Source organism: Sinohyriopsis cumingii, chromosome 2 (genome assembly GCF_028554795.1).
Source record: "Sinohyriopsis cumingii isolate HCF-2022 chromosome 2, ASM2855479v2, whole genome shotgun sequence".
In the NCBI taxonomy this organism is placed as follows: domain Eukaryota; kingdom Metazoa; phylum Mollusca; class Bivalvia; order Unionida; family Unionidae; genus Sinohyriopsis; species Sinohyriopsis cumingii.
The window spans coordinates 54,930,297-54,953,251 of NC_142962.1; the positions used below are offsets into that span (position 1 = coordinate 54,930,297).

General features: G+C 35.6%; 1 protein-coding gene across 3 annotated transcripts in view; it reads right to left on the minus strand.

The window, feature by feature from the left end:
* Nucleotides 1-219: 219 nt before the first annotated feature.
* Nucleotides 220-22,955, minus strand: part of LOC149804895 (sodium-dependent phosphate transport protein 2B-like) — a 30,369-nt gene continuing 7,633 nt past the window's right edge. Inside the window, exons 1-9 of one of the 3 annotated variants that reach the window (XM_089945708.1) lie at nt 15,551-15,894; nt 10,115-10,174; nt 9,583-9,655; nt 6,991-7,122; nt 6,563-6,706; nt 5,311-5,502; nt 4,218-4,300; nt 3,335-3,512; nt 220-2,692 (exon numbers count right to left, since the gene is read on the minus strand). In XM_089945708.1, the coding sequence (XP_089801834.1) occupies nt 1,773-2,692; nt 3,335-3,512; nt 4,218-4,300; nt 5,311-5,502; nt 6,563-6,706; nt 6,991-7,122; nt 9,583-9,655; nt 10,115-10,174; nt 15,551-15,601 (1,833 nt within the window). In that variant the 5' untranslated portion in view covers nt 15,602-15,894 and the 3' untranslated portion in view covers nt 220-1,772. Of the gene's footprint in view, nt 2,693-3,334; nt 3,513-4,181; nt 4,301-5,310; nt 5,503-6,562; nt 6,707-6,990; nt 7,123-9,582; nt 9,656-10,114; nt 10,175-15,550; nt 15,895-22,955 lie in introns of those variants that run through there. The other 2 variants (XM_089945700.1, XM_089945714.1) reach the window with 2 other exon arrangements.

Here is a 22,955-nt window from a genome sequence, read left to right on the forward strand (position 1 = left end):
CTTACGAGAATAAATATTAGAAGGTCTGTTACTAAAATTATAATATATAATATTTAACATGTCAGGTAGGCCAGGTATATTTATATGGGAATTCCAATAATCTAGGTCCAGACCAAAACAAATATGTTTACTTCTATTAATATTAAACCCATATACATAAAGAATATGTTAGCTATGTATTAGTATTTATGAGAATTAACAAAATATAACTAATTCAGGTCAAGTAGAAAACGAACTTTTTTATTTCTTTGAACAATGCTAAGTCTAACATACAATGTTACATTGCAATATCATATCATGAAAGAAAAAGGTTTAAAAACATAACGAACAAACAATCCAAAGTAAATATATGTAACTATATATACGTATCGATTTAACCCTAAATTTATGAAACGAGTTGAATGATTTCAAGCATTTGTTAGCATTGGCCAGAATAATTCACCTTTTGGTATGTTTTTTCGTATATTGAAAAACTGCACTTCCAACCACATGGTGGCTTTAAAATATTCTGACTCTCAGAGAATCGTTGATAATATGATAACCAAAACTTTCTTCGTGCTAAATCATAGCTGTATGAAAGTTGTGGCTAAGTTTGGATCCTACACTCTTACAGCAAGTTTATCAAGACAGTTGATTCACCAACCTGTGCGGTGCCATCGAGTAGACGAATACAAAGTCGAATAGTGGGCCGTCGGACGCTTCGGTAGTTTTCCGTAACGTTTTGCAACACTTTCTGGGCATACAAATATCCAGGGACACTAATAGAATCAGCTACAGATACCTGGACGACCTGACCTTTAGCGTAAAATAATGTGTATAAAGAACTGTGGTCTCTTCTCAATTGTTCTGATTCAAACTGTATTAATTTCTCTCGAGTCGGTTTCAAAGTAAATCCATGTTTCATCTACGACACTCTCCTTTAAACAGCTCAGATCACTTTTCATGTTTGGCAAGTATCTGATTCGAGATTTCAGCTATGTGTATGTCTTGATCATATTTCAACATATGTACGAATAATTCATTACTTCCATAGGAAAGTCACAATATTGCCTTATTCGCGAGCGTTAAAACATGCAAATATATGCGAACAGTGCCGGTATATCTGGGCATGTAATATTCGTTCAGCTTGCTTAGACCCTGGTTAGAGTCAATTCTTTTCTCAGTTCGGAACGGGATAAATATGTATAAAACCGAAGCTCCCATCTACATTGTAATCATACCAATCACAAGACACACACACACACACACACACACACACACACACACACTCTCACAGAAAGATACTGATCCTTTTAAGCAACCACTGCAGTGAAAATACATACTGTTTTTGTCCCAGCTTTCCCAAAAGAAAATGCAAGGTGTAGCAAGCATGACATCGTTCATTAACGTTGTTAGTAGTAGCATCAACTCCATGTAAAAATGTTTTGAACAAGCTTATAACTTCAAAGGCGGCGAGATACTTTGTCCCGTAGAACCTTCCTATTATAATAGTGGTTGCAAGAGTCTTTCCATATATTTATCGATGAAGCTAACCTCTACTTAATTCCCTCTTTATTGGTTATGTAACCAGGTCTTGTCGATTCTTTCGCATATACCCTATCTTGTGCTGAAAAATGGCGTTAAACCACGTAATGACATTTGCATTCAAGCTATTATCATAGGCTAATACTTTGCGGTACGTATACTTTTATAACCAGAACATAATGAAAAGGATACGATTTTCCAGCCTAATGAACCTTGTAATATATAAAAAAAACATTGACGAATCGGATTTAGAACTTTGTAACAACACCACCTCCTTCATTGACATCTTGTTTGAGTTCACGTTTATTTGAAGGCACTTGCTCAACGTAAACACCTTTACAACAACCACACTTTCGGCAGCAAAAACAGTTTCCTGTAGCCCTCATCACGGCTCTGTCATATGGCTCAAGTGAACGCAAAGGCTCAGGCAACCATTTCCAATTTTGAAATTTTCGCGGGAGAATGCCTGGTTTCTTGGCCTGTATGAATTTCATGACAGTTACGATCACGATTATCACGAGAATTGGAACAAACACGGCTGCGAGGGCTATCCATGACACCTCTGACAAGGCAAAAGCCACCCCAGGAATTATGAAGAACATCAATAATAAGTAGACTATAGAAAACCATCGATACTTCGAAGTTTCTGTACCAAGAAATTTGGCTGCATCTACCGGTATTCTGAAGAATGGGATTGGATAGAAGATTACGATTCCAGTTATGTTGAAGAAAAGATGGCAGAATGCTATCTGTAAAGCATGAGGGACTTTGTCTACATCTTGTGCTAATGCAGCCAGTATTCCTGTAGCTGTTGTTCCAATGTTGGAGCCAAGTGTCAAAGGGTACATCCTATCCAAAGAAATCACACCCATTCCTACCAGAGGGGTCAAAGACGATGTAAATACGGAGCTTGACTGAATAAGAATAGTGAATCCTGCCCCTATTAGAATAGCCAGATAACCTGTAAAGTAACCGCAGATTTTACCCGGGAAGTCAGAGTTGACAAATTTCCTGATGGTGACGGCCATCTGGCCCTTTAGCAGAGAATGGAGGAGTTTAACTATAGCGATCAGGCAAGAACACATGATCGCCAAGGCAAGCACAAGCAAAATTGCACCAATTGCTGAGTCGCTCCACACGTTTGCCACGTCTCTGAATAAGTACTCACCTATAGATATAATAATAATAATAATAATAATAATAATAATAATAATAATAATAATAATATCAATAGCAACAATAGAATCAGCAACAATAGCAAAAAATTATTAATTTACAAAATATTCATTGAGCGTTGAATTATTGCCATCACTTTAAGATAATTTCCTGTAAAATGGCGTGAAGACAGACATCAGATAGAGGATTGGTTTGATTGTTTTACATACACTTCCATACTAATGAAGCACAATCATAAAGGAAGTGACGTATTAAACATAACATTCATATATGTGACATAACTTCCAGATGAGTAACTCCTTACAAGAATATAATTTTTCAGCATCGTCACAAAATTGTATCAGGCAATCGTCATCATCTTTATTAATCTTACGATCAATACCGCAATAAGACAAACGGACAAATGCCGAGGAGATGATATTAATTACATTAGGTACCTTTCTCGTTTTGGATATGGCTGGACTGAATAAGTTTTTCAATGCCTTGTACTTTTTTGTTTGCCTTAAATAGCTGTACATGTGCAGTCAATAGTTCGTTTGGGAAAAAGCAGAGAAAGAAAGTAGATGGGAAGGGAAATAGTAAAACGAAATAAATTAAACAATACCGCAGTACAGTTGTTGATCGTGAAACGTACATGATATTTTGCATGAAGCCTGAAGTTCCTTGGTTGAATTCACCAGAGTTCCATTAACTGATTCTGATACTGTTTCATTGATGGTCCTTTCTGTCTTGTCACAGCACGTCTTTAGTATACTCTTGTCTAAGTACTCGTTCATCCTCTTGGCGATGTTTTGAATTACATTTTTGTCGATCTGAAATGTGATGCGATTAAATAAAAACAAAAAATGATTATCTATTTTTATGTTTTTCTTCTTTCTCCTCATCTTTTACGTTGGTTAAATTGACTGTTGTGGATTAATATATATATTATCCGCAAATAAAACGCGCAAATCTTTCTGAACATATGACCAAAACGTCTATTCTTATGGCATTATTAGAGTATTCGCCAATGAAGAATACGCAGCAAGCTGCAAGAGGATGGACTCAGATCTACCTGGGCAAAATTTGCCTAAAGATTAGGGTGTAAGCCAATCGTTGTACTTAGGATTTCAAGCGAACATGAAATACCAGTATTTGCCGTCGGTGTCCATGCTGTTCGCTGTTTGCTGCATGCTATATACAGGTAAAGACAGTAAAGATTTTGCGAAGTCAGTAATCATGATTGATTTGAAGACTGGTTTAGATAAAGAGGAAACTTCCCAATACAGGCGACGAAAGGCTTTGATACAAATTGCGTTCCAAATTTTTGTTATTGTAACTTTTCAATAATTATACGTTTAATGAGAAATGTAATTTTAACAACTGTTCTCGTTTTGCGTATTTTCTGTTGACTTAAATATACCTTGCAGTCACCATAAGCCCGACTGGTGCAGAAGATGTGAACATCACGCCTGATAATCAAGCATGCCATGTCAAATTACCTGAATAATAAGTTTTGTAAATGGATCGATGATGACCTGCAGAAAATCCCGGTCTGCCCCCTTGTCTGCCTGCAGATTTAGACTTTCCACTAGCAAATTACTCAGCCATTCCAAGTAACCTAAAATGCCAGAAAATTCAGAATAATATTTCCTTTTGCATGTGATCGACAAATTTTGTTTTGCTTGTGTGCGTTATAGGAGTGTGTGTGTTAACGGTATGTATTTAGAAGGAAAGACCATTACAAGGTCAAATATATCAGTTCTCCTTAAAACACTCCTATCGCGACAGTATTTAAGATGTAGCCGGTATTTACATCCAAGAAATATATTACTTAGCATGATAAGTAAACATATGAACAATAGACTTATAACATCTCTTACATTAACTGTGCAACTTACTTGCATCCAGTTTTACCATTACTAGAACCACGCACATCATAATCAACATAACAGAACATTTCGCAAACCAGATGGACCGGATTAATTCATACTTGTGCAGTTGGAAGCACAAATATATTTTAAATTTAATTTTTCCTTTGTATCTAAATTGAGATTATTTTAGAAGTATTGTATTGTAACTTTCTTTGTGTGCTGTACTTAGAAATCCCCATAGGTCCAAAAGACTGACTATACCTTTTTTCATACTTTTCCACAGTAATGCGATATCTAAATTACCTATCAGATGCGTGCCTACAGCAGATCCTGTCACTAACGAACAATTGTTAAGTTAGACTTATTTTATTTCTTTATGAAACTTCTGGTTGCTTATTAGTGTTTATGAAGACAGTAGGGGCCTCGGATGGCCGAGTGGTCTAAGGCGCATACTCTTGCAGATCATTGACATCTTTCATTTATCCGCATGGATTTGAGTCTTAGGCTCGCCAGCGTGAGAATGTGAGAAAGCTTACCAGCAGCTTACCTTGGGTCGTGGAGTCTCCCCGGGTTCTTCCTCCACCAAATGTGCTTTCCGTGATGAATAGCCTATCATGTGCTTACACGTGGTGTTAAAGCCAAAACAATACCAACAACATGAAGGCAGTAACGAGGACAAATATATCTAATTTACTACTAAAACAAAGACGTTTACATAATTATAACACATAAAGGGAAATATATAACAGTTCCTTACCCGTAATTACCTCCATCGGCAGAAGGACCAGCACAGTAAGCCAGTTAAACACGTCATGGACTGTGGCTCCAGCAAACGCCCGCCGGAAGTCTTCTTTGTTCGCAATTTGTCCCAGAGATACAATCGTATTAGTAATTGAAGTCCCGATGTTAGCCCCCATCACTATCGGTATAGCCAGTTTCACCGTGATTACTTAATAACAAAAATAAATAAATAAATAAATAAATAAATAAATAAACAACAACAATAATAATAATAATAATAATAATAATAATAATAATAATAATAATAATAATAATGTGTGTGTGTGTGATTTGGATTTTTATCTTAGCTTTAACAATTTTTCAGTCATATCGCTATGATATCATCAGTGTGGCTGTTATAAATAGTGATGTTTAGCTGTGGGGCATCATGTCACGGACACGAAGCATCATGTCCCACCCAGTCACATTATCCTGACACCAGGCCGACCAGTCCTAACACTAGCCGACCGCTCCGGTGGCTTAGTGGTTAGAGCGTCCGCCTCGGAAGCGGGAGGTCGTGGGTACGATCCCCGGCCGAGTCTTGCCAAAGATCTATACAAATTGTACTAGCAGCTTCCTCGCTTGGCGTTCAGCATTAAGAGGTTAGTGTGTGTGTGTGTGTGTGTGTGTGTGTGTGTGTGTGTGTGTGTGCGGGCGCGCTTTGGATTCCTAACACTAGCCTCTTAATGCTGAGCGCCACGACCTCCCGCATCAGAGGCAGACGCTCTAACCATTAGGCCACTGGAGCGGTCAATTCTAATAATAATAAAAGTAATAATAGAACCTGCACCAACACCAACATAATTCATTGACAAAACATTCACTGAGCCAAACATTATTGCCATCAGCTTAAGACACTTTCCTTTAACATTGGAGTGAAGACTGACGCGAGATAGAGGATTGTTTATATTTACTTATATACATTTCTATACCGATGAAAAACATGCACAAAAGAAATGACTTATTAAATATGAAATTTAGATATGTAACATACCACCCATATCATAACCTCCTTACAAGAATATAATGTTTTCAACATCGTCACAAAATTGTATGATTCATACTTTACAAAATCCTCAACATAATTTCCGAACGTTTGTCAGATGCTTTATTGGTCAGGAATAAATTATGCGCTTTCGTGTAGGCAGTCATAATTATGGTGAATTTCATTACTTGTTATAGGTAAATAACCACCCAGAATTTGTAAATATTTTAGTTGAATTTCCCACCTTCCTCGGCGACCATGCTGATAATAATGGTGGTTGTTGTGGAGGAGCTCTGGAGTAGTACTGTTGCTAAGACACCGATCATAAGGCCCGCAACAGGATTGGACAAAATCTTACTGTCCTGAAACGCTTTACCAGCAGTTTTACCTGGAGAGAGGAACAGGGAGAAATTGATGTAGAATTATACCAGAGTTTGAAAACATTTTTTTTTAGCTGTACACTAAATGACAGTGTAAAGGAGAATGAAGATACAAAGAAGATGAAGATAAAAGAGAAGAATTTATCTATATCTTCAAGAACTGACATAACATGCCCAACATAATAAATAAGAATGAATATATATATATATATATATATATATATATATATATATATATATATATATATACACACACACAGAGACAGAGACAGAGAGAGATAAGAGGGGTTACCTCCTAGCAGCTTGAAAGCGTCTCCCATGAAGCCGAGGGAACAAATGAAGAGGTACAATGCAGCCAGGAGGAGTGCAATCTTCAAGATGTAGTGCAAAATCACCCTCTTTGACTTCTGACAACCGTTTAATTCTTCCAATAAAAATAAAAACACGTTTGAAAGAGAATTAAATGTATGTTTTGTTAGGCAAATAGTTACTACATATAATGAGAGAGCAAGAAGAAAGTTATGCGATTACAAAAATGTTAACACAAAGTCGTTGTCCTTTCTGTAAATATAATATATAATGAGTGATTGAAGGTTCTTTTTATTTAGCTATGTATTTTTCTTTCCTGTAAGTTTGAATTAAGCAAATGGTTAAAATGTGTTCCTCTTCGTCATAATTGCAAGTAGATGTTTTGTTAGGTGTACTGATTTAGACTTGTTATGATTGAATGTAAATAAAATATAATGACTAGCTATGTGAAAAATACCAATCCATTTTAATACTAAAGTCCAAATCTTTGTATAATTGTTTCGTCAAACCAGAAACAGGAAATATATACATGTTATGGCTCTAAATGTTCAGCCACGTACTAAATTTCGACATGTATTAATTCTGGTTCATTGATGAATGTGACAGCTATAATAATATTCTGATGTCAAATGTACTAGGACCATTGTTAGAAAAGATGGCGTGACATTAAACACTACACGTCCGGATATCGCTCAATAGTACAAAATATGGCGCCAAGTAGAGAAATTAGTGTTAATCTAGCGTTATATATGCCAAGCTCGGTACACCAATGGTTGCTTTTTAAAAATATAGAAAGAAAAATAACGAAAACTCTACAAAGTGTGATAGTTCGTTTGGCAAATCATCGCGAGTGATATCGGAAACTGGTTCAGCCTGACTTTTCACGCATACTATATGCATACTATGAACTATCAATCTATCCAGCATTTTAGAAACTAAACAAAATTTTCAGCATGATGTACGCATTTACTTATACCGATTTAAATTATTTGTACAAACGAATATGTTGCTATTATTGTAACAATGATGTTCTTTCACTGAGTAAATTAGCCACGACAATTAATTTAGGGCGTATATTTCTTTGCAAAGATTATGTTCATACTATGTATTTTTATTTGAGTTAATTAAGCTAATTAAAAAAATCTCATTCATTAAATTTTCCTATAAATTTCATATTATGAAACCACTGAATATATTGAACTTTTGACATAAATCTTAGCAAAACCCCAGTCTGACAGCCTTGTATTAGCCTTGTAGACAAGTTCAGTTCCCTATAATGTAAAGAACAAAACTGGAAATAACAAACAAAGGTTTCGCGCCCAGTCACCGGTGTAAACGATTTCAGAGGCGGGCTCGTTCGTGGTTTTTCCAACTTATGTTCACCATTGAGGCAATTGCTGCAGTTGAAGTAGCCCGTTTTCCCTAATTGATTACTGCTATTCGATAATCCCAAACACTGCAGTCAGTTTGGTGGCCGACCCACCAGCCCTCCAGATCTCGTTGCATTCCCGTTTCTAATTACAAACATCATCGATTCATATAAATATAAACCATTACCTATGTCACAGTGGTGGTGGTTTGATAAAATTTGTGCGCGCGCACACAAACACACGCATGCAGCACACATATATTATGTGCATGAACTTCTATTTTTATTATTTTATTACAAAAACTGAGGACCACATGGCAGATGGGTCAGCCATGACCAAATGTGTTATCCTCGTTAAAGATGGTTTCTTATTATTATTATTATTATTATATAAATTATGAATTTCCACGTAATAATCATATACAAAATAAAAATAAATATATGAATAATTAGCGTTTTCCAAATGAATAAATCTTATAAGAATCCTTTCAACCACCCTTCTCTCTCTCCCTCCCTCCCCGCCCCCTCTCTCTCTCTCTCTGTGAAAAAGACTGTCGCATGCGACAATGTCTCCACACCTCTGATGTTAATTCTAAATAAAAAACCGACCAACATGGAGAGGAATAGAAATAAATGGACAATAAAAACAATCTTATGGTTAGTATCAGTGGTAAGAAATGTATAATAATTACATTAACTGTAACTAACTCGATATGTTTCATTTGCCTCGTTTTGGTCTGTCATTTCGCTTATCATAGCGATGTAATCGAATGACCGCACTTTCGCTGTTCGGGATTCTAGCCTTGCAATGTTGTAGTGCTCTACTTTATTAATTTAAACAGACTTTTATCCTAAATCCAAAGCGCCTCCTTTTTTTATTATCAGTGTTAATGGAAATAGAAGATCGAACAGAGAGCAAACCAATAAGCGAAGACACTGGGAGAGGATGTGGAGGGTTCACTCTCTCCGTTAATGCAATTTTGAGTCTTCAATCTTAAATCTTTTGGAAGCATAAGTATGTATTTGCATGTGATATTACACCATCGCCTTATTTTCTGATAATGACTGTTTTGTATAGAAAGTGAATCGTAAGACAGAGAAGCAAAAGCTAGATTCGACTGATATGCAGATTGTAGGATCGTCGCTAACTCGTGTCTTGCGCTATTGGTACCTAGCGGTAACATTGGCCAAGGCGTTATATCATACCTGACCATGGTGTGAAATTAACTTTTAACTCCGGGAGGGCCCATGGATCAACAGCCGCAACATAAACGTTTGTCTGCAAAGAAAAGAAGGAGGAATAACTTATCCCACTTATAATATAAAATATTGAAAGTCAAAACAGAGATAAATAAACTTTGTTTAGCTTAACGCAAATATGACTATTCTCACCAATGCTCTGATTCAAGGTATGAATGGGGATGAGAAACGGATCAACGACATATTACTAATTTCGAAACGTAATCCATGTGTATATAATGTTACTGTACTTATATATCAAATACCGATGAAATTAATTGATAAAACAATTAAAAGACAAAAAGACAAACAACAATCGAGAACAAATCTAATAGCGTAAAATCGCACTGAAGAGATGAATAAAATATCTAATGGCGTCTTCAGTTGCTTTTTGACATGATCAAATAGAGAACGAATTCTTTTTGTATACAACAGATATATGTCTTTTATAGGCTATGCGTACCCTTATTGATATTTTGTAAAATGTTTGGGAACTTACATCGTATCCTTCCATAGTTTCATCACCAACGTCGAAACTTTTGTTGTCGATTCCATAGTCCTGGAAATAAATGAAACGTGTTCTGGGGATTAAAACGTTGTATAAGTTTCATTTAGCAGCATCCGAATGTCACATGGAAAGAGGTGAATAATTACAATTTATTATTTGTTCCCGTATGTTCAATATGGCTATTGCACCAGAAAAATTTATTGCGAAATACAGTTGACGTATGGAGCACATGATGTTTCAGTTAGTATATAATACTATAAAAGATTACACACGTATAAAAATACTTTAAAATCACTATCAAAATCAAAATCAAGAAATTTATTTTTCAGTACGAAAATGTAGTGGGGTTTCGTTACGTCCATCCATAAAACCCAAGAATAACTCCATCCTTTGGGTTTAAGAATGCATTATTTATGCACTGGTGGTCGTCTTTAACAATTTTAAATCAATTTTTAAACAATTAAATATTTGATTTAGATAAACGAATTTATATCATTGCGGAAAGTGCAATTGTGTTGTGTTATTAGGATTGTTTTAAAGGTAGCTTTAACAATTTTTCAGTCACATTATCCTGCCACCAGGCCAACCAGTCCTAACACTAACCTCTTAATACTGCGCGCCAAGCGAGGCATCTGTTAGTACCATTTTTGTAATTCTATGGTATGACTCGGCCGGGGTTCGAACCCACGACCTCCCGCTTCCGAGGTGGATGCTCTAACTACTAGGCCATCGGAGTGGTCCCATTGCGGAAACTATAAAATTACTTGTTATGGTATAATATACTTTAAACGATGAATTAGTATCTTCTGCAGTTAAGTCATTTGATAGCTAATAATTGGTTTTGGATGGGTAGACTGGGGTTTGCATACATTCTTAGAGGGTGCTTTGCTTGTATGGCCTACAAAACTGGGACATTTTTAATATGTTTTGAAGCAAACAAAATAATTTTGTACTTGTCAATTTAGTAGAGTTTTTAAAGGGTTTTATGCGTCCTGTTCCAAACATCTTCGAAACATTGAGAATTTTTAAATGCATGGATTTAAAGAAGATGGAATTTTGCCCCATTTTATATTAGCGAAACAATGTTTTTGCTCGCTCTCTCTTCTCCTCTCTCTCCCTCCCTCCCTCCCCCCCCCTCCAACTAATTACTCGTCATAAACGAATCGTTCTCAAATCTAATTTACGTCCAAAGGAGAAGCATGTCGCTTGAATAGGTTTCTACACAGTTTTTGTGCTGTTAATAACGTGCAGCTCATGCAAAGTTCATAAATTCTCTTTAGATTCTTCCCCCAAACCGGTTTTATAAATGAACGTTCAATTTAATGAAATTAAAAAAAAAAACAAAATATAATGTTTGCATAAGTTTATGCCACAATTAGAATCAGTTTATCTGTTTTTTAATAAACGCGAGAGTGTACGCTATATACAGTACTATTTATAGCCATGAATGTAGAAGTGTGTTTTAACAGCACTAATAGGGAAGTTTCAAAAGGCAAATTACATACAGTAAATCATATTAAGAATCAAGTTATGTGAAATGAATATGAAACGAGTTTAGTTTAAATTCAGTGAGAAGCTAATTAACGCCGGGAAACCAGTTAACCCCTCATATCTTAAACCTGCAGTAGAATGTGCAACGACTGGCGTGCTCACACTTTAAACACACCCGATGTTTACTTTTCAAATAAATAACAAAAAGAAGGCATGTCAACTTTGATGGTTCTGACACAAAATATATCTAGCATACTATATAACAGCGTAAGTGAGAAAAATATATGAAATTATTATACTGATTAATTTGAGATTGGAAATAGCTTTGATTTTACATCGATTTTAGCCTCTGTCAAAACTAATTGCGCTTTTCACTATTTCCGTATCTAACGTGCACTGGTTCTTTCTACTTGCTTCTGATCAGCTGCAGTGAAGTTGGGTTGTAATAATGTGTTTTAGTGTCGAATACATTCAAAACCTCTTAAAATGAAAGCAAAGCAAATTATAAGTCGAATTCTCTATATATGAATACAAGTAATAAAACACTGCCATAAAAACAATGCCATATGTTCTCTTACCTTTGGTTAAAGACAATCTTAGTTTATTCAGGATCAGCTAATAATTTCCACTCGTCGCAGTCTGAAGCATCGCATTGTGTGCTGACTCCCTATGTTTTATTTCCAGTAAAATGTACTGTATTGTAATAAATATGGTCTATGTGTTATTTTTATCTACGTTTCTGTGTATAGCTTTGTTAGATTTTAGCGATTATTGCTTCATTATCGGGAATTGCTGTTGGGGCGATATTTCTCAAACAACGTAATTAGCCATTTTCTAGGAGCGAACGTCACACTATATAGTATTCACATGACTTTATGGTAGCATCGATTAGTTTCGTAAAATAGACCCTATTTAATTTTTAAACATGGGGAGATCTATGTATATTTTGCATATACGTGCTTAGCAGTTTGAGACCAAAATAATTTGTGTATTGGGTGCATGGGTCGTGTTCTGTGATGCATGGCATAAAGTACCAGTATTACCGCTTGGAAATAATTACTGATTTGTCATACAAATATGAAGCAAGAAAAAGTCATGCACTGTACAATTTGAGTTTCGTGATGTGTATTCCTCATGTGATTAAAGAGAATATTCACTTCTAGTATTCATTCGTTTAAAAAACCTTTGAAATGACTGAAATTGCTGTCGTAAGGACCATGAAAAGAGGGAAACGTGGAACTCAAGCCAGACTCACACATGTATTGTTTGATTAGCTCTGTTGTAAGAACCTGTGCGTCTTACAGTACTATCAGCATATAATAACATCATATAATGACAATAACATTTTAAGCATTACGGCAGTAATAGCATCATCTCCTATATCATAAACCATTTTAATTATATACATGTTAAACTCTCATACTTACGAAATACACAAATGTGTTCGAGACATTCAGAAATATAGCAAACATAACTGCCTGCAGATTTTTTCTTTGCCGCATAACAAAATTTGATACGAAAAGAAAATCAGTATTTTACATATTAAATTGAATGTATAACACGTATTTGATAAATATTTTATCGTACATTATTCTTGTTTCGTTTGCTTGGACAGGGGGGTATTATCAGTGTTTACTTGAAAGAACATGTATATCTACAGAATCAAACGTTTTTCAATATTCAACGAGAGCAATGTATACTTTATCTATTATGCAAGTATAAATATATAATATGTTATAGAGTATAAATAGAGGATCTGCTTAGATAAGAAATATCTTGACTGATGAAATACAAAGTGAGTGTAATGATATTATAAGAAATCATACACTTGAACTGTAAATTGCATGAACTGCAAATTGCCTAAGCGATCAAACTAATTCTAACTTTGAAAAATTATTTATCAGTCTGTTTTCTTGGGAATCTATGATGTTACTAATGAAGTAGCTTTGGAAACGAACTTGATATACAGCTGTTTTAAGTTTTGTAAACACATTTTTACCAAAATCGAACGCAGGTAGCTTGATCGTTCTGTTAAAGTCAAAAGTAATCGTTTATGTGGTTCCTATACAAGCAACTTGAGAAACAATTGCAATATTGCACTAGTGCGTCAAAATCCATTGCTGAAACTACAAGTTTAATTCTGGAGTCGCGGATTTTCTACAGCATTTATTTTTGTAAAACAAGGGTCTATTTGTTGCTTGAGATGTTTAGTGATGTTAAAATGGATTTACCGATCCTATGACGTCAGTGGGCAAACTTTGCCTGCGGTTGGCATATTAATGACTCGTACGTCAATGACATACGACATTTTTAATCCGACGTCTGTCCGCCCTCTGTTTTCACGATAGAATAAATTTGAAATTTCCTGATAAAAATGTATGTCAAAATATAAATAAAGAAAAAATGGAAACAAAAGCACAATAATTTTAATGAAACTATGAGGAATTTCTAATATTGCGAAGTATTATCAACAAAATGTGTAGTCCAATTTCTGTTAAATGACAAAGAAAACAACTGCATCTATGAGCAAGCTGTCATGTAGAATGACAACGAAGGACATATGTAGACGGTATAAAATGTTGGCGAAGCATATGTGATTGTTATAAAGTAGACTTATAAGTCAATATGTTCTCAAAACTGTATACCGGTGGTATCGTAATCTAAAGTCTGTTTAATCTGGCATTGAAAGAGGCCCCTTTTCATAACATTAAAATCCCCTCCTAAGAACTGTTCATGAAAATAAATACGGCTGCATTATTACTGTGAATGACGTCATCCATGCTAATGCTCTCATCACTTAAATAGCTGCTATCAAGAAAGCCTGGCAAATTCGGAAAGAAAGGGGTTTAAAAACAAAGAAAGAATTTGTTCGGAGGATTATAATGTTCATTACTTTATTAATACTAAACGAAATGAGGACAAATGTACGGAAAAGTTTTCAGAAATGGAATATTAAAAAGTAAAAGTTAATACTTAAGTGTTCATAATCCGTAAACTATAAAATATTAACCTTCCCTACACCACACGCTCCGTCCTAAAGCTAACCAAAGAGCAGTGAATTATATCATGTTATCAACTTACACCTAGAATCCAGAAATCTAAACACACTTGCCATCGTATACAATGATGCAGTGCTCTTATTAACTTATTACTATAAAGAAGACGAGAGTTATATATGTACGCCTATGGAAATTAAGTATTAATTCCATTCTGTGGATAATTTCTCATTCTGTGACTTAATTCAAAGGGCATATATATTATCAGACGATACAACCGGAAGTAGGAACTCACTCTCATTAGAATTCACTCTGATTCGATCCCCTGTTCCCAATAATCTCGACCAATCAAACGAGTTCTTCTTCGTCAGTTCTGATTTGTTATCATGGTATTCAGAAACCTAATTACACGAACAAAATACGCAATCGAGCTTGTATTGCACCAAAAGCTCATACATCATCATGATAGTCTGCAAAGTACTTATTATGACGGAAGCAAAGAACTTTACTGTTGGAAGCAATAAGCCTTCGTATGAAACTATAATCCCGATAACTGCAGGAAAAAGTACACTTATGTTATTGGAGTGGATTAATTATTTGAGAACTGATTGATATTAATTTTATTTTAAAATCAGGACTGACGTTGCTAGCTGGTGTCTGTCTAATATAAGACATTACTATATATATATATATATAATTTGTGGTAAGTGGAAATTTCTAAAGTCAATGAACAATAATAATAATTCTCACTGTTTGATTCGTATTGACGATCAGCTGTTAAGGAGCATAGGAAAACAACCAAACAACCAAATTAGATACGCGACTGAGTACACACGATGGACATACGACGGACATAGGATTATCATACCAACACTAAAACTTGGTAAAGCAGTCAGGAGAGCAGAAAAGTATGTGATATAGACCGTAACATTTCGCATACCTTTTTAGAACTTGTAGGTGGATCAACAATGTCTGTAGATCCGTTATTCATTTTTTTCCCGTCGGTTTTCGTCTTGTTAGTAATAACTTATTCCTTTTTGGTTTGTCTCAACTCGTATGAAAACTCGCTGTGTATGTGTTCGGTGCATAAATGCACATAGCATAACTCCCCAACGCTTTGTAGACAGTATTTATGTAAACATTTGATGGATCGTTGTATTTAAAAAATAGGGAAGGCACGCTAATGACACATTTGAAGGAGCTGTATATCCTGTCAAAAAACGTCTGTGAACATATGCTCCATTTCATCATTTCTATAAGTCTTGATATAACTACCAAAATAGACATAGGATGCCCTGGGGTAAAGAGCCCCACGCTACTGTCAAGCAAGAGTTTTATACCTGTATTGCAAATCAATACACTCTGCCTGCTGTACCTGTTGCAATAGTGCACTTTCCCAACTACGTCCCTAGATTATCCGATACCGGTCGATTACGGTATGTTGTACACATCTGAGAAATGGGTTGTCAACAATGTTCTCAGCATGCCTGTTTACAAGTTTCAAGTCAATATGTTCTTAAATTAAATCTTACTCAGTGATTAGACGGCCCAATAGTTCAAACACTTTACCGTCCATGGAATAATGTTGCAAAGTTCCATTTACAAATACAGTTTAATATCTCTCTCGTCTTACTTTAACATTGTTGTGAAAGATATATCTAGGAACAATATTCTCCAAGATTCAAACCCCGCAATTGCATGTTCGCAATCCAACAGTATCTCACTAGACACCAATAAACTCAGTAGATTACTAAAGAGGTGTGTGTGGGGGGGGGGGGGGGGGGCGGACGGGTGGTTACTCCGGGCACAAGAGATCTTGGGATGCCAAAATAGCTAATAAAAATTAAATTGCATGAAAATCTTTGGCGCAGCCATCATTGTCACCCTGGGCGTCATTTACCCTTACTACGCCCCTGAATAAACTTAACTATTCTGTTATAGTATTGTGTATGCATTTCTTGTGCATGATTGATTTAATTTTCATAGTATCATAACATACCAGTAAACGAAATAAATTGCAATGCACATGTAAGCAGCATTGCGAACAAAAATATATAACCATCCAAGTTGTTTTTTTTGATAGCAGATTGTGCTAGGTGTTTGTGGTTTATGTTGTTCTCTTTGTTGCTGCTGCTTTTTTTTTTTAAAGCAAAACTAATTAGCCAGATAAGTAGCAAGATCTGTTAGCTCAGTCTGTTAAAGGACCATAGTGCAAAATAAGGAGTTCAAGTTCAAGACTTTAAACAACAAATATTTCTTGTTTTTACTATTTGACGGTCCTAGAATGATTTCGACAGACAGTTGCTTTATTTATCACCGTGACGATTTGTCTTTTTCAAGCACTGCATTTGCTGCATTATGTTCATTCGACGATGCCTTTTTCTCTGTTACATATATGACATTTTAGTCCCTAAAATATGTTAATTTTTTTACGAAAAGAAAATTTCGATTTTTAAAAAAATATGTTAGGTCAAAAGATCTATTTATCTCATCCTGTTCAGTAAGTTTATGTGCTCCATGGCAAACTTAAATTCTCAAAATTTATTCAACGCTCATTGCAGAACAGAGAAGTATAGATGGAAGACAATAAAACAAAGAAAGCACAGCAATTTATGAACGAGACGACTAGAAATGTTCAGTACTTACGTCGTACAATGCACGGAAATAATTATGTGCTTTCCGATGGTCCTTCGTGTTTTAGGCGAACGTGATACGTTTTAGGACCATAGTTTGTTGAATGTTATATTGGAAATTCACTAATATTTGGAAGTTTCACACTTTGAAAGAATGTCGTAATTGCTAGATAGCTAACTCGAACTCACGAGATTCTAACTCGAAATAAAGAGATAGTTTATCTTAATTAAGAAATGCAATGTCGTATTTACGAGATAGAGTTCTATTGACTAAGAGAGAGTATGCCATGATAACGAGATATTAAGTTACTTTGACATGACCCTTGCAGGCTTTCATAGAGGTAAGATCATTGGTTTCATATTACAGGCGAAATATACAAAGAAATCCCTATAATAATTTATATTTGTACTTTGCTTCATCACAGTGTGTGTCAACAATTTCTTTCTCACTCGATAAACATGATTTAAATTAAAACAAGAGACAAAATATGTTGGTGACTGAAGGTGATTGTTTTAGAAAGATTAATAACTTAAAAGCATTTTTCACCATGTAAGTCATGTATCCGAGCGACAAGGCAGCTAGACATTGGGAATCGCAGCTTCCCGCAACAAAAAAAATCCATATATGATAGTGTTTCAACAGTGTGTTAATGCTTAATTATATGTCAATTATCACTATCAACTTGTGACTAGGAAGGGGTAGGGCAGGCAGTGTTCTTCCTGATTCGGCCTATAATTTTGAATTACAGAAAAGCAAACTCTATACCCCATATTAAATAGAACGACTTGAAGGCAAGGGCTGCATTTTCTCCCCAAATACATTCGAAATATATTGTTAATATCTCTTTACACGTTCGCTGTGTTCAGACGTTTCCTTGATTTTCTTTCAACTCTGATAGAACCTATGAGGTGACATCTTATTTTTAGGTGAAACAAGTGTCATTTTAGGTTTAAGACTGAGCAATCGTCTGATGTCAGCACTGGAACTAATATATGTCTCAAATTTACTTTATTTTCTTGTTGCTCAACAGGATATCTATCTCATAAGACGCATCACCACTGGTATCAAATCCCTGGGACGTCTTCGTCAAGGTGCCAAACCCTGCATTCCGTACTTTATCAACACGTTTGATTATCTTATTTTTTAAAAGAATTATTTCAATAAATAATTTTAATTTTATTATGAGTGCTCTTTGAAGGTGGCTGGAAAGCGATCGACCGATCTGGTGGCCTAGTTGTTAGAGCGTCCACCTTGGATGCGGGAGGTCGTGGGTTCGATCCCCGGCCGAGTCATACCAAAGACTTAAAAAAATGGCACTAGCAGCTGCCTCGCTTGGGTCTCAGCATTAAGAGGTTAGTGTTAGGACTGGTCGGCCTGGTGTCAGGATAATGTGACTGGGTGGGACATCATGCTACATGTCTGCGGCATGATGCCCCAGTGCTAGACATCACTATCAACTGCCACGCTGCAGACATCGTAGCGATATGACTGAATTTTTTTAAAAGCTACCTTAAAATCCAAATCACACGCACAAACACGCGCGCGCGCACATAATCGACATAATTTGTCAACGAAAATGATATAGTCAGACTGGGGGTTGTCAGTTACAATATGATTTGATTTGATGAAACCTATTAGCACGTTCTTCTGACAAGGAGACCGAGACGAGCGACCGGAGGTAACCAGCCTGGGACAATAAAAGTAAAGATGGCATTGTCGATAGAGGTGAGAAACTGAGTGCACATGCACTACACTGGACTTTCCGAACCCTCGAATGAATTATCCGTGTGCTGCTTACAGTTATATGTATCACGATGACCTTTTTGCCTGATTGTTAATATTTGTTTCGCGTACGTGACCAGTAACGTGCTAGAAATCACTCAAGGTCGTTCACATTTTTTCTGCTAGCCCGACACTGTGATCATGTTTTTCCCATTTTTCCTGACATTAGTTTGCTATTTTATATATATTTTTCGTTTCATTCTTCATCAAAAGAGTTACAAATCATATCATGCCATTATCTAATTTGTGGCGAGGAAATACGGCTTTAAGCTTCATTGTGTATACCAACACTGAGCGCAAGAGTAATTATGATATTGGCTGTTAATATAAGACTTTACTTCAATGTCTGGCATTGTTTCTTGTTTATCGTGCTGCGGTAGACAGTGTTGTAGAGTACTGAAGTAATGAAGTAATGAGTCAGATAAATAATTAATTACTTGAAATATAAAATTTTAACTGTAAACAGTTTCTGCGAAAAAGTATTCTGTATACTTGAGTACTATGTTATCGCTGGTCTTATAGTTAGCGATCGGCGAATAAGCAAATAAAGTCAATGACTTTCGAGATATGTATATTTTGTGTTCTTTTCTCTATATAAACATACGTTAACATACGTTTAATTCCCAGCTTAGATAGAATGATTGTGGGAAGCCATGTAGATTCCAGGTTATGCGAGGGGCGTTAATCTGATATCGCGGTAATACCGAAACAATATTTTTACTATAGCTTATACTTGTCCTAATGTTAGGAACTTGATGTATACGCTGCACAAATTATAAATCAATTTGAAAATAGGATGCTACTTTCTACGTCTCTCGTTCTGTCACCTGTACCTGCCAACAACAGAAACTTCCTAATTTATATTAAAACAATGCATATGTAACCAGTTGTGACGGCGGGTGGCGCCAAGATTGCCGGTGAAAATGGGCACACCATCATAAACATGGAAATATGTGTCAACCACATACTGTTTAAAAAATAACCCATGTTTTACAAAGAAAAGTAATAAATCGTGTCCACAAAATTTTTAAGTCAACACCTGTCAATTGCGAAAACCACCAGAAAACAAGAACATGAACATCTTTCATATTTTGGCTCGTATTTGTTACCATATATTCAATATCTCGCTTCTTGACAAATGTGGTAATCATGTGACCTGACTCTTGCATAAAATCAATATACATTATAAAGGAGATAAACTGGGTAACCGATTCGTGACATTGATATCAATTTTAACAAGATACAGGTTTGATCTGAGAACATGGGGTACGGCCATATTTTAAAAAAGCGAAATTCATTGGTGCATTTTCAAAAGTGCACTCGCCAGCAGTTCCAACATGAAATAAAACTGGTGATTTAGAACTGGTAACTTGTGGACATACAGCAGATGTAAGGTGAGCACACAATTGATATGTAGCGCTATTCAAGAAACAAATTAGTGTTAACCTCGAATACCGCGATACCAAAGAACCCGCGATATTGTTGGAAGCAATCATAATTGTAACTGATTACAAATTTTGGAACAGTAAAGCAAATTAATAATTTCTTTTAAATCACAACTACTATTTGTCGTAGTGACAGTTACTTACAAAAATAACAGCACGATTGGAATAAAGGAGAAAAAATGAGAACAGAGGAGACCTGTTTAAAAATTGTGTGAAATTAGTTTTTCAACATTATATTCAATGTCTTACACTGAACTCTTGGTGCGAAGAACATTGCTCTGTACAAAACGTGAATTAACCAATAAGAAATGATAATCTGCGTCAGGCTGTATATAAATAATGTAATTCTATTCTAATCACCCTGGTAAAATAGTAACTGGAATTTATTGCTTCAGTGTGTCAGAGTAATTTGAATTGTAATCAGCTGCTACAATTTTTTAAAATAGTAATTACCGTTTTAATTCATCACATTTACAGCCGTAATCTATATAGTAATCTATACAACTCTGGTGGTAGCTCAGCTGGCAGACTCTTAATCCAAGAGTTACGGGCTCGATACCCGCTCATGTCAGCCTGGGTCGGCTGCGTCGGTGTGTTCTTGCGAAAGTCTCTCAACCCCCATTTCCGCTGTATGACATACCCAGAAACGGGTTAAAAGTGTAACTGAAAGCATTAAACCAACCTTGTTTGGTGTTCAACAGCACATAAACACATGCATGGTTATATCGTGCCAAGTAGTACCAGTCAAGTGCCCTGCCTAAGAAAACGTAATGGAAAAAAGTTAAGAAAATACGCATTATACAGGTCATGCATTATCTACAATTAGGTCAAGTTGACTAATATCGTACGCATACAAGGCCGTAGGCACATATATTATCTATGAATACGTCGGCGACATGAATAATTATATATAGTACCAACTTCTAGCCCTTGTATGTCGTAACTTTAATGACTTTTTACGAATTTATATTTTTGAATATGTACAAAGAAAATGACACAAAATGACATACCTTTCAATACATCATGAAAAGTTATCAACTTTGCTTTGGCTACACAATTATTAAGCAAATCGTTAGTATATATTAACAGAGGACTGGGTCAGAGACACACACGCACAGACATATATATACATGCGTGTGTGTGACTAATGGTCTTTTGAATTTGGAAATTGAAAACCATTAATCCATTCATATTGTTGTGCATCACTATCTCCCACAAGAGCAACACAAATTAAAATCAAATTTAAAATGACATATTTACTAGACCAGTAAGATTGAAGTTAAGCAAAACAATGTCGCCCGTCAAGATTTCACAGGTAGACAGTATTATATCGCATATATTGGCAGCATGGTGTTGACGATAGCGTAAGAATTCAAAGTAAAATATCTTGAGTTCGAAACACAGCAGGGGTGACAAATCTAGTTCATATATATTGGAAACATCAATGTAGAACACGAAAATACAACGTGTACCAATTTAGCTTTAGACTTGTATACTAGAATCATCGATGTAGGAAAATAATGAATGGTATACACCAGTCTGACTTGAAAAATGTATTTTGGGAAAATCAGTATAGAAAAAGAATGGAATAGGCAGGTAGTGTTCCGATTGGTACGAGATATAATCTCAAACCACAGTACAGAAAATGGATACAAAGTGTATGACAGTCTGACTTGAAAACTGTATATTGGACAAATAAGTATTGAAATATGTTAACGGTGCACTCCAATTAAGTTGCACAAAAAACTATGACATACATCAACACATTAAAAGTAAAGGCACACAATAAACTGCGACGTATGTACACAATACATGATGACGTTTATGTAAATAATAAACAATGATTGAACGTTGATTCCACATTTACAAATTTGGACAGGAAATAAAGACAGGTTACAAAATTTACAAGCTGGGTGTTTGACAGGATTGAACACTTAACATTGCAATCATTGACATCACTATAAACTGCCACACTGCAGACATCGTAGCGATATGACTGAAAAATTGTTAAAGCTACTTTAAAAATCCTAATCACACACACACACACACACACACACACACACACTTGCATTATCACCGTCTCTAACTGTACTCTGGTAGGCCGATCTGAAAGCAGGATTGTTTCTCTGAAGTCCGCTGTGGGCTTACTAGGAAACTGTTAGGCAATGAAGTAAGAAGGTGGAATGATAAAAAATGAACTGAAAAGTGAGAATTCAAACAAATTACAACAATCTTCCTTTAAAAAGGAACTGTTTTTAATACTAGAATGAAAATGTCAATGAATGGCTGAATGGCTGATTGATTAACTAAAGAGAAAGTATCGTGTAAACACAGCTCCAATCCACTAAGAGGAGAAAATTTTACTTTTCAATAACCCAGTTCCAGTCAACTACAAAGAAGTGACAAATTGAACTCTAGCGCTGATAGTATGCTGCAACCGGATATGTTCTTCAGGAAAAGTAATATGCAATAAATATTCCAAGA